This window comes from Equus quagga, chromosome 11 (assembly GCF_021613505.1).
Source record: "Equus quagga isolate Etosha38 chromosome 11, UCLA_HA_Equagga_1.0, whole genome shotgun sequence".
NCBI classification, from domain to species: domain Eukaryota; kingdom Metazoa; phylum Chordata; class Mammalia; order Perissodactyla; family Equidae; genus Equus; species Equus quagga.
In genome coordinates this window covers 2,293,677-2,310,804 of record NC_060277.1, presented here as the reverse complement: position 1 = coordinate 2,310,804, position 17,128 = coordinate 2,293,677, and the positions used below count along the sequence as shown (strand labels likewise).

Sequence of the window (17,128 nt, the reverse complement as noted above, 5' to 3'; positions counted from 1 at the left end):
CCCCCCCCCCCCCCCCCCCCGATAGTTGGATTCGGTACCCGTGACCTAAGTGAGCAGGAGAGTTTGCAGAGGAAAAGTGAACACGCTTGGCAACGTTTTCAAACATTTGTTTGTCTTTTCTGTTTCCAGGAGATGTACGACTGAGGGGTCAGACGGGGGTGCCTGCTGAACGCCGTGGCTCCTACCCGTTCATTGACTTCCGCCCGCTCAACAGTGAGTAGTCAAGTGTACCCGGACAGGAACAAATGTTCTCGTAAAAGAATTCTCACTTCCCTCGGAACTGCGGAACCCTGGGAAGTCTGCCTTCCTTCCTCCATCTGTCCCCTCCCAGCAGGGACTTAACCTTGTGTCTGCAGACTTCCTCGCTCCTGAAGTACTTCTGGCCCTGCCCGACCTCTTAGAGCTTTAGTGAGGGTCCAAGGAGATCACGTCAGCTTTAGAAATGTCCGTCTTCACAACTGTGGAGCCCTGGACAAGGAAGCTGTTCCTTTCATTATCCAGCACATTCTCTCCACCTGCAGCCAGGACTTGACTAGACGAGATTCTATTCTATTTTTGAAACCCCACAGGGAGACCTGCTCTGCAGCTGCCCCTAGGAACTGTCCTCTTCTGAGGCTCCCTTCCTCATTTAATCTATGTCACTGAGGTCTGTTCTTGCATTCCCAGTAAGACCCTTCACCCTGGCAGAGTTCTTTAGTCTACCCTTGCTGCATCCTCCGTTACAACCCCTTGGAAGTTCCCTCTTTCCACCATGCCTGTTCATATGCTACTCCTCCTTTGGAGTTTTGCTCAACCTCTGGCTCATAATTCTCTTAATCTCAAGTTCCTTTGGAAATCAAAATGAGTGACCAGTCACCCTGCCAGATTTCATGTCCTCTAACCATCAAAGCCATCCTTCACTTTGGACTTGGGGGGAGGGGAGAAAGTAGATAAATTTCACCATTTGCTCCAAGGTTTTCAGTGTTTGGTGCTTACATCCCTTCTCATCTGTAAATTTCACAGAGCTAGGTTGCACCCACAGAGTATTACTTTCCTTTGGCATAAACCAGATCAGCTAAGGAGGTAATTTGATTTACCTCGACGCCTGAAAATTTCTAGGAGAAATTAGAACTTGCTATTTCTGAGGCTTAGATCCTCAAAAGGCCAACAGTTTCTATTTCTATTTCTGTTTCTATTTCTCCTGGCTTGCTCACCTCCCCTGTCGATGTGCAGTGTCTATTTTCTCAGCTCTTTCAGGGGCACAGAGACTGGGAGTAGCTCTTTCCATACTGGAGACACCCTCCCCCACTCAGCCCCCAAAAACACATTTCACAATTGAGTCTCTCGACCAACGCAGTATTGGCTACGTTGTGAGGAGCTCTGATGGTGCCTCTTAGCTCTCCTGACACCCCTGAGTGGGCTGTTCCAGCTACCCGTGGAAGTTACCCCATGGCAGTCTCTAGACTGATTTTCAGTCCCAGGAGAAGGGCTCCACCAGGCAGGATGGGGATGAGCGAAGGCTTCGGTTAGTTCACTGCCTCGTAGAGACCAGGACTCCGATGGCACCACACGCTGAGCGTCACAGGGAGAAAAGAACCAAAAAGCTTCTTTTCAACAGCAGATGAGATGTTATATCATGGTTTCTAATATAAGGCATGAACAAATTAAGAAACAGGAGATATTTCTCTGTGATTCCTAGGTTCCAAATGATAAAACCTTTTTTTTTTTTTACCTTATCCTGGTGCTAATAAGCCACATCAACTGCTAATGATGGTTATCTTTGTAGGTGGGATTGTGGACTATTTAACTGTCTACATCATAGGTCTCTGTAACAATTGGATTTTTTTTCTTTTTTTTTAATTAGCTTGTTTTACTTTTGTTACAGAAAAAGCTGAAAAATAACTAAAAATTTAAACAGAAACTGAATACAGATAATATTTCACTGTTATATTATTCACCATATAACAGATCGTGTACAAGCAGGTTCCACCTGTCATCCTCGTGCTGTAGACCCTCTGGGAACTGCCTGGTGCCTGGATGCCCCCCAGCCTCCTTCTCCCAACTGGGGGGCCCTCTCTCTGCCAGCCCCATTTCACCCCACCTGTTGCTTATGACCCTCCACCTGCTGAGTGACAGTGCTGGCCATCCGCCCTAAATTCTCTTCTCCTCTGCCCCGCACTCTGCTCTGGGGAACTTTCATTCACGTCTCTTCATCAGTAACACACGCCAAGGCAATATTCACTTACCTTCACTGTACTTGGCTTTGTAAGTGGTCTCAAATTTCTTTTTTCTAGCTGTATAAAACATATCTCTAAATATACTACAAGGTCCTAAAGGACACACTCTTTATGGTTACTGACCTCTCTGTACCCACTGTTAACTTACCAATTTATTAAAGAGTTCCCTCAGAAAGATTATATTAAATAACTATAAACGTCAGTCATCCCCTCGGTTTGACTGGGCAGTTCCAATAGCCCTGAGGCCCTCTGAGATTTTTCCTGACTTGTGGTACCACCCATTCCATTGTCTAGTGCCCCGTATACCTTGTTAGTGAGCTGAAACCAGGAGCAATGACATGGCTGTAGTCTCTCTTCACAATTTCCGGCTTTAGTCTGCCATAAAGCAGCTTGTCACCAGGTAGCAGCAGGTGCGTGGATAGCTGTGTTGTATCCAGTCACTTAAGATACAGTGTATCATCATAGCTCCCACCACTTTATGTAGAGTCAATTCCATCCTGCATAATTTGTTTCACATTCTCGCCTTGGTTTGCCTGAGCTCTCTGTGTGGTCCTTCTGCCCAAAGGGAAACATTTTAAATATGACTTCATAAAAATTTAAAAGTAAGTCCCTAAGAAACATGTTGGGATTTCCTCCCAGAACTTTTATTCTTACCAACTGATTCCATTTCTACACAATAAATATCAGACTAGTTTAAAGTGATTTTTTTCATTGCATTCACCTTAATTTTGAGTCAGTTTTTTCCAAGTATGGGCAGAGACCTAAGACTTCATTTTCCTCAACTGCTTGTAGTTTTGCTGTCTCTCCCAAGGTAGAATCTAATCTTAGGCTTTAAAAAAGAAAAAAATGTATAAGAAAAACTGACTCACCATAGCCCCTATTCCCTGTGTCTGCACCCTGCAGCCTCCCTTCTGAACTACTTGGTGAAACCACAGGGCTGCCATCCCCTGTCCAGATGTCCCTGGATGTTGCCCTCGACCACACACCTCAACATGTGCCCTGAAAGGTTGGAAGATGCATAACAAAGCTGCACAGCAACTTCTCCACTGGCCCCGGTAGCCACGGCCCCAACCTGTCCCAGCAAGACAGGCGACATCAGAGTTAATATCTAAACTAACTCCCATCAGAACAAAGTTTCTAGATGTTGAAACAGATAACTAGAACAGGGTGGGCAATGACACCCAAGCACTGAAACTGCCTGCTTTGTAAAGAAGCTTTTGCTGGCACACAGCCGTGCCCGTTCATGCATATACCCTCCACAGCTACTTACATCCTACCGTGGCAGAGTAGTTGCGATGAAGACCATATGGCCCACAAAGCCAAAAATAGTTATATAAGGCCTTTTACAGGGAAAAAGTTACCAACCCCTAAGTGAGATTTTTAAGCAGAGTTAAAAGGGTTTTGTGACATCTCCATAAGCACATTCAGTTCAGTCGATTTTTTTGTTAATGTCATTTTTTTCTTTTCAATTCCTAGTGCCATCACTTTCAAGAGTGGACTCACATTGACTAAATTTACATGAGACAGAATTATAAAGACAGAGAACGTCTCTTGATTGCCCAGATTTTAAATTCCACAATTATAATCTCTAATTTCACAAATATTCTTCTGAAAGAGGTGTCCCTTCCCCATATTTTTGAGGGCACAGTACCACCATGCTCACGTATGTGTTGTCTACGTATAAGGGGACAATATATGCTTGGTACACCTGGCATTGTCCTAGTTTGCAGCTGTTGTCTAGGCATACTTATTAATAATGCCATCTTTCACTCCCAAAATATCCTGATTTGGACAATAAATTATAAGGCCAATGGATTACATGGTTTTCCCCACAAAAGAGTACTTGAAGACACCACCTCTCAAATGTCACCTGTAATCCAGGAATAAAGACCAGAAAACTCTCCTCATAAGAGATCCATCCAGGTCCTTCCATTTCTCTGTTGAGAAATATGTAAGATAAAGCTACTTGTTAACAGCCACTTTCGTTTCCTATTTCTGTTTTATACAATTTAGAAGAGGGGCATCTATCTGAGATTTTAGAAGCTTCTCTGGATGAGTGGAAGGGAACTGTGGCTTCAGCACCATTGTATGGGACACAGGAATCGCAGACATTTAAAGAGGAGAGTCGTCTTTACACTTGGGCATGGTGGGCAGGACCGAGGGAGAGAGAAGGATAATTATTTTTATTTACGTGAGGCACAACACAGAGACCTGGAGGTGGGCAGGAGGGATGGGAATGCAATGGCTCTGTTATCCCAATGCCCATTTCCTCTAGATTTACTTCATTGACTAACTCTGTTTGGGGTAAATGAGAGGAGAAAAGGTAGAGCAAAGTGTTCAGAGACGTGTGCTCACAGAGGTGAGTGTGGCAGACGCAATTACAGTTTTCCGCGGCGCAGGTGGCTACAGCGGCCCTTCTGCGCCTCTGTCTGCAGGTTTAATATAATCAGTAGCCTGAGTAGATAATGACTAGGTGGAGATGTTCCCGTGGCAACCACTTCAGAGCAACACAATGCGATTCCACACTCGCCCAGCGCAGGAAGCCATGTACAAAGTGAATGTCCCCAGCGACTGCAGAGCTTGAGGGAACGCAGAGGCTTCAGCTGGAGGTTTTAGGGCATCAAATATCAGGCGCCACAGAGAGCCTGGAGCTCCAGACCAGCCCCCAGGCTTTGCAGAACCAGGTTAATTGGCTACTTGGCTTTTCGTCAGTTAATTTACTAATCTTGATCTTTAAAGTTCTGTTCGCCAGATCTGCCTCTCCAAGCAGGGCTGTTTTAGCTGCACAAGCATGAGATAATTTCAGTAAAAGTACAAAAGTATTTTCCTTTGCCTGTTATTTCCGAAATAGAACTTATATATACAAATAGGTAAACACATATATATGCACATACACACACACCTTTTTATGAAGAAGTGACACAGAGACGCAAATCCTTTTTTAAAAGCTGCCGTCTAAGACGTATTACACCCTGCAGAAAAATAAAATACGTTCACGGAAGGACTGTCCACCAAAAGCCATCCAGCATGTTACAAACCATCTGGTGCTAAATGATAGTCCCATCTTAAAGACAGAAGGATAATTTGCTTATAAACTTCGTTTGCTAGAGAGAATTCCTACCAAACGGTGACAGTCTTTCAGTAATCTTAAAGATAACTTTTAATGTTCCCTATGAGAACCAGTCAAAATGTAAAGAACCTAAACTACCATGTTACAGGGCAAGATGTTGTTTAAGGATACAAACTTGCAACCAGTAGGTAAATAAGTTCTAGAGACCTAATGCACAGCATAGCGATTATAGTCACATGAGAAACTTCAGCGTCGCTAAGAGACACATCTCAACTGTTCTCACCACAAATATTAAATGGTAACTGTATGAGGTGAGAGAGGCATTAGCTAACGCTACTGTGATAGTCCTATTGCAGTAGATAAATGTGTCAAATCAACAGGTTGTACCCCTTAAACTTACACAAAGTTACATGTCAATTTCATCTCAATAAAAAAATTAAAAGAAAAATTTTAAAAAGAAAGTAAGAAAATAAAATAAAAACATCCTTTAACAAAAAGAATGTTCCAGGGTGATTTGAAAGGAGTCATGTGCAGAGGATGCTTTCCCACCCTCCCCATAACCCGCCCCCAGCCCTGTGCTCCCCAAGCCGAGAAGGGAGGCGCCAGTTGGGACCAGCTCAGACTCTCATGAGTGCCAAGGTAACCCCACAATTTCAAAGTTCAATATTTGCCTTCCTCTAGAAGAAGGCAAGACATTGGTTGTGGTTGTGGTGCCTTCTGACTCTCTTGGATCATGCTCCATGATGTGCGCCCAGGGTTTCTGGCGGCAAGCTCCCCAGCACTTCAGACACGGAAGTGCCAGACCAGCAGGCTGGTTAGCCACTGAAATGCCACTGCATCGCAGAAGACAGCACTGGTGGTGTCCTTACTCATTCCCTGTCACAATTCATTAACAACCATGGATGGAGCACCTCAGGGGGTAGGCTGGGCCAGGTACCGGAGACAGAAAGATGAAGGAGATGCAGCCACTGCCTCCGAGGAAGTTACAGACATAGGCATATACATTTTGAAGTGATGCGATACATCCAGTAATGCACGCATGTATAATAAGAGCATCCGTGTATGAGGAACACGGATGGTTCGCAGGATTCAGAGGAGAACGTGATTAACTCTGGGGAAGACAGGGAAAGGAATAATTAACTCCACCTTGGGGAGTTTGGGGAGGCTTTCTGGAGGAATTAGAACATGAGCAGTTACCGATGCAACGATGAAGTTAAGGAGGGCTGTCCCCTACGCTAAGGCCAACTTGTGGGGCCATTCTAAAATGTGCTTCGAGACCTAAGGAAGCAGGAGAGAGTCGTCAACAATTCTCCTCAGCTGGATACGAATTTTATTGAAAGATGAAGTATTCAAACAGGAGCCAAGCAGAGAAGTCAGGAGAGATCATCCAGTGTACCTGACTTTCTGGAGAAAACCATATGCAAAAAGAAATAATTTTGACTTTCTAAAGCTAGACCTGAAAACAGCTATTGCCTTCTATTTACCTGGCCGACATCATTTAATGGATTTCTTTTTTATCTGAGTGAAGAAAAATAGAAAATTGAATCAGGAGCCCAATACTTCGTCTGGCTTATCATTCATTCATTCAACAGACAGGACACCCACTGTGTGCCAAGCAGGCCATGAAGCCAAGATGCCCGAGCCACACTGGTGACCACAGGGCTGGGATAGCCTTTTGCATGATGACTAGCTCCTTCCTCAGACAGTGATGGGGCTGGAGTCTGCCAAAGACACCAGGTGCAAACATCTGAACAATTCCTTCCAAGTCAATGAGGACTGGGGGAGCAGGTGAGCACCTGCTACATCCTATCCCTGGGCTGAGGATTCCGAATGCTTGAAAGGAAACTGAGATGTTCCTCTACCCTCAAAGACCTACCAATCTCATCACGTGGACGCTAGACCAAGGACCATACAAGAGTGTAAATGACGTAGTTCTAAAATAATGGACGCAGACAGTAAATCAGAGACTCGAGAAGGCAGAGAAGACTGAAGTGTCCTGAGCAGGAGAAGAGTGCTTCATGGTCTTGTGCTGAACTCCGAAAGACAAGGCAGAGTGTTGACTGGCTAAGGAATAGCCTAGAAGTGAGACTGAGCAGACATATGGGAGACGTTAAATCATCAAGTAGAAGAAAGTCCAGACAGTAGTCAAGTGTGTTGACTAGAGAGAAAGCAAAAGGCCTGAAATGCAAGATAAAGAATTTGAACTTTATTCATTAGGCAAAGAGGGTCACTAGAGAATTTTGAGAGAAGCACGAACAGCATGAAATAGTGTATAAGAAAATTAACTAACACTCATATGTAGGAGGGACCTACTCAATTAATCAGGTGGCAGACTGTGATGGCAGGAGACATAAGCCGAAACTCTAGAGGTGATGTGGCAAATAGGAGATAGAACCTGATGATACTGAATAGTGGGAGGTCCAAGTGTTGGTCTGGCCATCTGACAAATTGAAGATGAGACAAGGGGTGAGGAAAGATGTGAGCTCAGTGGAGACAGGTCGTTGGCAGGAGAGTCAAGTAGAAATATTCAGGAGAGAGCAGGACATAAGGGTCTACAGTGCAGGTAAGAAACACCTGTTCTGGAAGTCCTACTCAGGAATCACAATCATCTATGAGCCATGTGGCCAGAACAAGTATCACAAAATCATGAACTACTTTGTTCAAGGGTCCCAATAATTGTAGTTTATAATAAGTTTGATTTAGCAAAGCACAAGACTGTCGATGATGAAGCCCACAAGGAAGTAAATTTCACCAGCAATTTATTTTCCTCTGTGAGAACCATTCAGACACCACCTTACCCCCTATCGTGGATTCTATTCGGTACAAACGTGGCTGCTTGTGTCAGAGCCCAGCGGGTTCACTAACTCCCCTGAATACAGCACAGAGAAATGACAATTTCCCATGGCAGCACTTCCTGGAGTAAAACCTTAACCCACTGGGAATATTTCTGGCCTAGTGGCTTCTTCGGATTTCTGGAGACAGTAAAATACAGAGGGAAGCAGGAATGAATTAAGTTTCTTTTGACTGAAGTTACCCTGTGAGTGGCTGAGCCAGAACGACTTGTTTGTTAAATAAAATTAAATTCAGTCTCCTACCCAGAGTAGGCCCGGCCTGTCTCTCGTGACCTCATTAATAAACAAAATGAGGGGTTACCTCCTCTCGTTGCCATCCTACCCTCAAAGTTTGAAAGGATCTGAAAGACTCACCATAGCCCCCACTTAGCTACGTATATGAAAAACTAGAGAGTGTTCCATCCTTAGAGTCTGTGGCATATTCTCATATTGAGATCTCAGGGTTGACACACAAGATCGAGAAGATCTTTTCTCTGTAACTACAAACCAAATTGCCTTGGGGCATTGAGGTGGTTTATTACTTATAAGTAACATTAGGAGGGAGGGGAATAGGATCTGCCTGAGGAAAGTGGCAGTAATTAAAGACAAAAGTCCCAAAGGGAAGGTGGCCAATGGCACTGCACCCAACAAGGCCACCACACTAGCTTTGAGATGGGAGGTGCTTAATCCCAGGCACAGGACGCTGAGGCCAGGTGTGGATCCTTTGAGGCAAGACTCCCCAAGGCTATGGGTCTCCTGAAGGCCTGGAAGCACAAGAGGGCCACTGTGACCGTGGGAACGACAGAGGCCCTTCACACCCGACCACAGGCGGCTTCTCTGCCTGGTCCACCTTGGTTGCCCACCCAGAGCCGGGCACAGACTGTGTTCCCGCTGCTCCGTGCACACTCTCAACCCTGGACGACAGAGGAAGCTGATGGAACGATGAAGAGCTTTGAAGTCAGACCCGGGTTTGAATCCTGCTTCTTTGGTGAACGTGGGAAAGATGCCCGGACAACTTACTGTCCACGCTTACAGAAGGAGATTGTAACACCAGCCTCATTGGGTCGCGGGGAGAGGTAAATGAGATCAGCGTGTCCTGCAGCCTGTCTTGCTCCTGAGAGGCCCTCAGTAGATGTGGTTGAACTTCGGGTCCACCTTCTTCCTCTGCTGAGGGCGCCCTCACCAGCCACCTCTTCCCCTAGGAAGCATCTGTTCACCCTTCGAGCCCTGGCCCGGCATTATGACCTCTGTGAAGCTTCCTCAACCCCCCAGGGGACTAACTCACTAACCATTTGCTCCTCTGTCCTCCCACCACTTCTCTGGGAAAGCACTCAGCACACTGTAACTGCAGACTCTGAACCTGAATCTCTGGATGGTATATTTTCAAACGTCCCTCAGGTGACCTGATGCAGCGAGCCTGGCTCTGTACCCTTCATGAGTATTTGCGAACCACCAATATAGGTCGGTCATGCCACACAGACATTACATCAAAGAATAATAATAGTAGCTCATACATGGGGACCCTTAGGTTCTCAACACTGTTCTAAGTGCTTTGCCCAGATTGGCCCCTTTAATGCCCACAAGATCCCTGTGAAGTAGGCACTACCATTTAAGGTGGGGAAACTGAGACCCAAAAAGGAGAAGTAACTCACCCGAGAAATAACCCTTTAGCCAGGATTCAAACCCCAAAAATACACAGAGCACAAGCTGTTAGCCATAACGAACTATAATGGCTCTTTATAAATAAATCTTAATGTTCAAAGGCAGCACATGCGTGCAATACAATTCCTTTTATGTGCCATATAAATGACAATTACTCATATTAAATATTTTTCTTACATTATAACAGTCATTTTCTCTTTATAGTACATTTAGACTATTTCCTTTCTGGTATGAAACTGCTTCAATATCCTTGAGCAAATATTTTTATAACTTAATGAGAAAATATGTGATCATACATCAAAATACTAGATTTCGCAACTTTTCAACTGTATTTTTCAATATTCTCACTGCTTTGGCAGAAGGTGCCAAATGACAAATTGCTCATTTCATCACCCGACCTTGTGTCCTTTGATAAGAAAGAGTAGGGAGTCCAGGAGACAACTGAGGACACTTGTCAGCTGCCCCAAAAGAAGAAGGAAATGGAATCGCTACTGTGACAAATTGAAATCAGATTTGAGGCTGCCACTGGTTTCTTTAATTTTTCTTAGGGAGGACTGAGTTATTTCCTGTCACGCAAACTGTGCATCGTTGAAAGAAAGCTTCTCAAAATGTTTGTAATACATTGTGTAAAAGGAAGCAGGATACAAAATTGTCTATCTTAAAAGGAGATTTCAGTTACGTTTTTAAAAATACCCCGAATTTTAGTCAGGACTACTTCTAGATGATTATTATTTCCTTATTTCTACTTTTCTATTTTTTTCCATGATACGCATGTATTTCTCTTATAGTCAGAAAAAAATAAGATTTTGTTAAAAAGGAAAAACTCAGTGTAGACAAGAAATAGAATCTTTTTTTTTCCTAAATAAAGTAATATCAAGATGCAGAAAATGAAGTTGCAGCCTTAGGCCATAAAATGTGATTTCCTAAGCCACCTGGAAAACCGATCGGAAAGTGTGAAGCTGGGCATTTATCACAGCAATGTCCAGCACTTCTCAACGACGGCTGGTCATTTCAAGATGGAATTTACGCCAAAGAGCGTGAAACCAAAGTTCTAATTCACGTTTAAACAGCACTTTACATTTAAGAAAGCTTTTAAATGAGATCTTTCAGCCCCGTTTCTCACCTTTACACGCAAAAAAACAAATCCAGGGAGGCCAAGTGCAAGGTAATAAAAGAGTTAAGATCCAGGATTCAGGTCTTTCGACAGTTTTTCCACTCAAGCACACGGCCTTCCTTATTTAAACTTTACCTTAAATATATAAAATAAATGTTACCACTTGAAAACAAGGATCCCCCTGAAGGTGGTGGCAGCTGGCGCCCGAGCAGAGCCCGCGGCCTGGGTCTGGATTCTGGAGGCAGCAGCTGCCCAGACCTCTCTGTCCTCCTGCCTCCTGAGCTGGAGAAGCAGGACTGGAGAGCCCGTCTTCACAGGGTTATTGTGGAAGGTAGTGAGTAAACGTGTGCAGAGGGCTGGCCCCGTCCCCACCCCAGTGCAGACTCTCCCCAGATGCACTGTTACCGTTGCATTCTTCTGTTCCTGTTTCTCTCTGCCCATCGGCAGAAGCTCTGGGAAGAGTGTATAATGGGCAGCAGAACAACACACTTGCCTTACGTTGAGGAAGGGAGTAATTGACTAACCCTTCTAGGTTTCTCATTCTTTCACTTATTCATCCTTTCAACAAATATTTCCTGAGCTCCCCCTACAGAGCCAGACCCGTCTCCTTCCGAAGGATGGTCGATAAAGTGGTGCAGAGAAAACGGCCGCTGGAGACGTGGGCATAGGAAAGGCTATTTGCAAGACGTTGAAGCAGGCTGGAATTATGGTGAGAAAGATCCAGTTGAGAAAGAACAGTGGCGTATACGGGAGAGAAAAGTCATAACTGGGAGGCGATGTCCTGCAAAGGTGGGCGGGGACTGGCCTTAGCAAAGGAGGCAGCTCCTCCAACAGAACAGGGGGAAAGAAGGAAAAATGGCTGCAGAGGGAGAAGTTTTGTTGGCTTTGTAGCAGAAAAGTAAGGCATTTCCCCTCTAATGACTTCCAGTTTCTCCACGAGGTAGGACGCGATGTGGAAAGCAGTGGAGACAGGGTGCTGGAGGACCCTCTGAGCTGGCTGGCTGTGCATCGTGGCCCAGAGACAGCTCTCTGCTCCACCTGGCCCCCAGCCCTCAGCAGCAGAAGTGCCACAGCTGATGCACCACTAAGAGGGAAATTCCAGCACCAACATGGTGGCCTGGCCCCACCTGTGTCTGATGTCTGTGCCGTTGCTTTCCCTTGTCACCACAGTGGGGGCCATCGTAGAGAAACCTGTCATCATTCCTGCCCTTCCCGAAACACAAGACTGAAAAATAAAGACAGTGATGACCCCAGGTGGAAGACTGCTGTCTCTTCCTTGTTCTTCTCTGTGCTGCTAGGGTCATACAATCTATAAGGAATGTCCAGCCAGGAAAGCAAGTGTTGTCTCTGTCCTGCGCACCCACCCCGCTACCATCCACAGGGGGCAGTTCATTGGGTGCAGAAGCTGTAGCTGCAGCTGCTTTATTTCTAGGCAGGGGATGGGGGATGTTTGCTGCTTGCTGTCTGCCCCAGTGCCTCTGGACCCTGTGGAAATGTGAAGATTTCTGGCCCCTTTTCTCCCAGGAGCTGCTAAGAACTTAGTCAAGCAGCACGTCCTCACCTGAGCATAGTCTGCAAGCCCCAGAAGCCCCCTCCCCTCTCCCACCTGCCGTTTTTTGACCATCCTTGCCCGTGAGGAAGGAAAGTCACCCATCTCCTCTCTTGTTCTTTTCTCATTCTTTCACTTTGAGCCTTACCATGTTAGTTCTATTTTCTATTTTGGAGACAATTCTTGGTAAAGACCAGAAAGGTAAAAATCTATCCAGAAAATGTTCTCATTGGAAGACCTGGGGTAAAACTTCTTTTTTTTTTAAAGAAGAAAAGATAAACGAGATAAAACAATTCATACTTACGGAGTGACTGCTGCATGCCAGGCTATGAGCTATAAGAGAAAAAGGATGAAAAGACATTCTGGGAGGGGCTGCTGCACAACTCAGATGAACATCAGGCAGGCGCCCAGGAGGCTCCAAGGGAGGGAGCGCTGGACCTTCTAGGAAGGAGCCCGTGGAGGAGTTGGCAGTGGCACTTGGACACTGATTGCATTTTTGCAAGTGGAGATTTTTTTAAGTGTATTCAAAATAAAGACGAGGGATGGGAAAACACTAGGTTTATCCAAAGGGAGAGGGCCCCGCATCCCAGACAGGCAGTGTGGAAGGAGGGAGTTGCACAGTTGGAGGGAAGGTCATCAGAATTGATGTAAAATTAGGCTGAAACTTTTACTGAACGATAAGGTTTGGGTAGAACCAGGGACCGTCCTGAAGGCCAGTCATCTACTCTATAAAAAATAAAATGGAGAATCACCGAAGGCCTGTGAGTAAAGAAAGCAGGCTTCCTCTCCCTTGTGTCTTGCATGGCAAGTAGTTGCTTCTTCTTAATGTTAAAACTAAGTCACAAAGAAATGACCAGTTATTCCTGGGTCTACTGTGAAATGCATTCTCTATCACTTCAACATCTTCAGTCCAGGCTTCTATACCTAAGATCAGGACTTCTTTATCAAAAAGCTTTACAGAAACAGCATATACTGGTCTCTGTGTTCAGTTCTATTCCAAATTTGTTACAGAGGTCATCCTCTGCACCCCTCTGCTGAAGGATCCACCGCCCTCCCTTGGGGGGCGGGGGGGAATGCATCCTCCTTGGCAGGCCTCCAGACACAGTAAAGGGCTGGGTTGCTCTTTTTCAGTTGCTTATTCACTCAATAGATGTTTACTCCACACTACTGTGTGCAGAGACTGTTCTGATCCCTTAGCTCCAGCAATGGGATAGAAACAAGCTAAGCTCCTTCTTTTAAAGGACCTCTTCTCTTCCAGTGCTGTCTCTGTCACCTTCATACCTTTTGACTATAGCAATAATCACTCTTTAAGGGGCAATATTAGGTCTCTAAAATGTCAACATTTTTCTGGATACCACTGCCAAAGGATCTTAATATTCATGCAAAAAAACACTTTCACAGGCAAATAGATCATAATACTTCAGAGGGAAATGTCTTAAAAGATAAGAGTTGATTAACACACTGAAAGACAAGCACGTTCTAGTCAGCCGAACGTGCTCTAAATTGGGAATTGACAAACATGGATAACCTGTTTGGAAAGAATTATAACCAAAAAGTCCTAACACAAATGCTATTTGGGGGCATAACTTAGTTTTTCCCCAGTGACTCATGACTTCTCAGAATCTTAGAATGCTTCAGAGTCAATTATTTTAAACAGCAATTGTTAACTGGAATTTCAAAATAATCTTTGTGAACAGTTTAGCTTTCTTATTTTTAAAATTTCCATTTGTTGAAACTAGAAAGGCCAGTGGTGCCACCTGAGATTTTGAAAATAATCTAAAGCAGTGGGTTTTTATTTCATCTGTTTGGAAATGACTAATAGAGTAACACAATGGATGAATTTCATCTAACATTAATAGCTGGATAAGTATGAAACACCCACTATATGGAAATTAATAATAAGACATGTCACCCTAGTCTTCTGACAGGAATGTTCTCTTAGAGTATTGTTGAGCTCTCTATTTAACAGTTCTCACCACCTTAAATCACCCTTTGGTGTTATTTTTTAAGTGTCTTAAATAGAGAAGGAAAACTTTTACTCCTTTAAATGATCATGAAGAGGTTCTGGTCACCATTTGCCAATGGTATTAGTGGCTTGAATGATAGGAAAGGCAACACAAGGTGATTTAAGGACAATTTCAATTACATAGGAGAAATGAGAACTTGGACTGAAGCATTAGGACATTCTTAAATTCCACTCCTCAAACTGTGGAGTGGAATTTTCAATGGGGCTGAGAAATATGTGCAAAGCATCAACAAAATAGAATCTTATTAGAAAAGCTATGCAAACAACAGAACATTAAAATCTCTTTGCCATATAGAGTTCAATGACAAATGACTGTGTCATGTGCACACACCTGATAAGAAGTTCAGGCCCTCTGATTGATAGGAGTTTAATGCTGTATCTCTATCTACTTCCCTCTCAAGACCAATGGAAATCAGTTTTGCTTTTATTCCCATCTTATATTAACGGAGTAGAAGCTCCGTAAGGAAAGGAGCTTTATTTTGCTCACTCTTGTAACCTGGTGCCCAAAACAACACTTTGCACATAACAGGGGTCGATAAATATTTGTTGAAGAATAAGCAAATTATTTGTTTATTTAAAAAGACTTGTTGCTTGTTGACAGCATAATCTATTTTTACTAAAGAAAGATAAATTGTATATAATATCTTGACAACAGTAGCTGGAGAGTGTGCCCTGTTACAAGAATTTTTTTAAATAAGAGTTCAATAAGGAATATCTTCATGAAGATTATCAATATTATGTGGTCTAAGTACTATATCACATATCTTCCATTCTACTTTTAAATTATTTGTATTTGTGATGTCATTAATATTTGAAATGCAGTATTTAAGACATATTTTAGCAAAAAGAAAATACGTTCTTTCTAAGGAACAAATAAAATGAAGATATAAGACTGGATCATCCTTTGCCCGTAAATGGTGTTTTACAAGCCTGAAATCTTCATTAGTGTATATCCTTCACAACAGCATTTCCCAAAGCACAGTATGCATACCAAAGGGTACACAAGAGGATCTTAATGTCCCAGAAACCACCCCTTTTCTTTTACTTTAATAGTTGCATATTTATTTTAATGTGTAATGGGGAAAACATAATACCACATCCAATCTGATGTTTTATTGACACCCGATTGATATAAAATACATTTAAGTAAAAATGGATTTATTTGACTTAAAGGAAGATATTAAGTAAACAGTGGTGTAGGCAGATATAAAATCAGTAGTAATGGCTTGTGGATGACCGAGTTGGGGAAACTTTGACCTTGGGCCCTGCTCGGAGCAGTGAGGCTGGACAGAGCAAAGGCTGTTCTTGTAAGGAACTTGCTGTGCTACAGACTGGAGTCTGTTACTTCACCACGTTTACCAGCTAAGCTTTTACCCAGGAGAATGGCTTTTAACCCTCTCCAACCCAATGCCACCTTTTTATAGCACACATTTTATAATGTTCTCCTTTCCTATCTTGAAAGGGAATCCATAGCCTATTTGTTCACATAAGAGCCCAAAAAAAAACAAACTAAGGTCCTAGCTATATTATAAAGCAGAAAATACAAGAAAAACAATGTGTGTCTTAAATAGCATGTTCTCATTCTGTGAATGCTTGGGCGCAACCACCCCAGAGGGCATGATGGTGTAGTATGTATCGCAGCTACCTGCAGAATCACTGTGACTGTGGCGTACGAATGCAGCCCGACGCAGGTGTGCTCTGTCCGTAACACAGTCAGACTGCATCAGCAGGCTGGCCACTGGTGATGTCCTAACCTCAGAACAACTCCAGCGGGGTCCTGCCCACCACCTGCCCTGCCAAAATTACATTCCTCCCTTAGTTAGCATAGTAGTTGCATTGCTGGAAAGGGACTGTTAAGACCGTGCAAAGGAGCACTTTGTGTTTCTATGTTAAACCTGGAACAGGCTTAGGTTCCAGGTTCAGGTGATAATAAACTTGGTGAAAATAACTTGGGGCTTTTCACCCAAGTGACTTCCTGAACAGTTATTGAAAAGTTGAGTGAGATACAGGACAACTGTTTGCTGTGTGGAACTGTCCCACACTCTTCAGAACAGCTAGATCCCGGGATCCCTTCCACTAAATGCCCCCAACGGTTCCCAGATACCTCCCACACCCCCCTCATAAATCCAACAGCACTCTCGGGTTTATTTGTAGCTTAATTAAGCTCCTCATGACTAACTAATGTGCAGGTATTAGTCCACTTCCGGCTTTTTATTCATCAGTGATACTTTTTGGTTCTAAAGTATCTTAAACATAACAGACTAGCCAGCTCTCTGGATTCTAAAGCTGTTACGACAATGTTCTAATTTATTCTATTTTATTATTGTTGCAGAGTTTTATTCTTTATGGCTTGTTGTTAACTGTAAAGTTTCTCTTTGGCTTAAAGTTGGTAAAGAATAAGTATTCTTAAAGTAAATTTCAGGGGCTTTGGTTGCTTTTAAGAAAAATATTTCAGAGTTGGGGCTCCTGAAAAAAATCTGAAACTCAACCTAACTAGAAATCTGGTTACTGAAAATCAGATACTTTTTGAATTATCTAAGCTTCCCAGGGCTGCAAATGTTGACAGCATAGCTTTCAAAGCAGATTCTTGGCATAATTTTGAGTGGGTTTTGACCAAGTCATGCTGAGAAATTTGCAACTGCAGCATTCACTGGGGTGTA

General features: G+C 43.6%; 1 protein-coding gene across 2 annotated transcripts in view; it reads left to right on the top strand.

Annotated features, from left to right (window-relative positions):
- PDE7B (phosphodiesterase 7B) overlaps positions 1-17,128 on the top strand; it is a 293,000-nt gene that overhangs the window by 219,504 nt on the left and 56,368 nt on the right. For both annotated transcript variants that reach the window (XM_046677064.1, XM_046677066.1), the window contains one exon: positions 130-213. In XM_046677064.1, the coding sequence (XP_046533020.1) occupies positions 130-213 (84 nt within the window). The remainder of the gene's footprint in view (positions 1-129; positions 214-17,128) is intronic.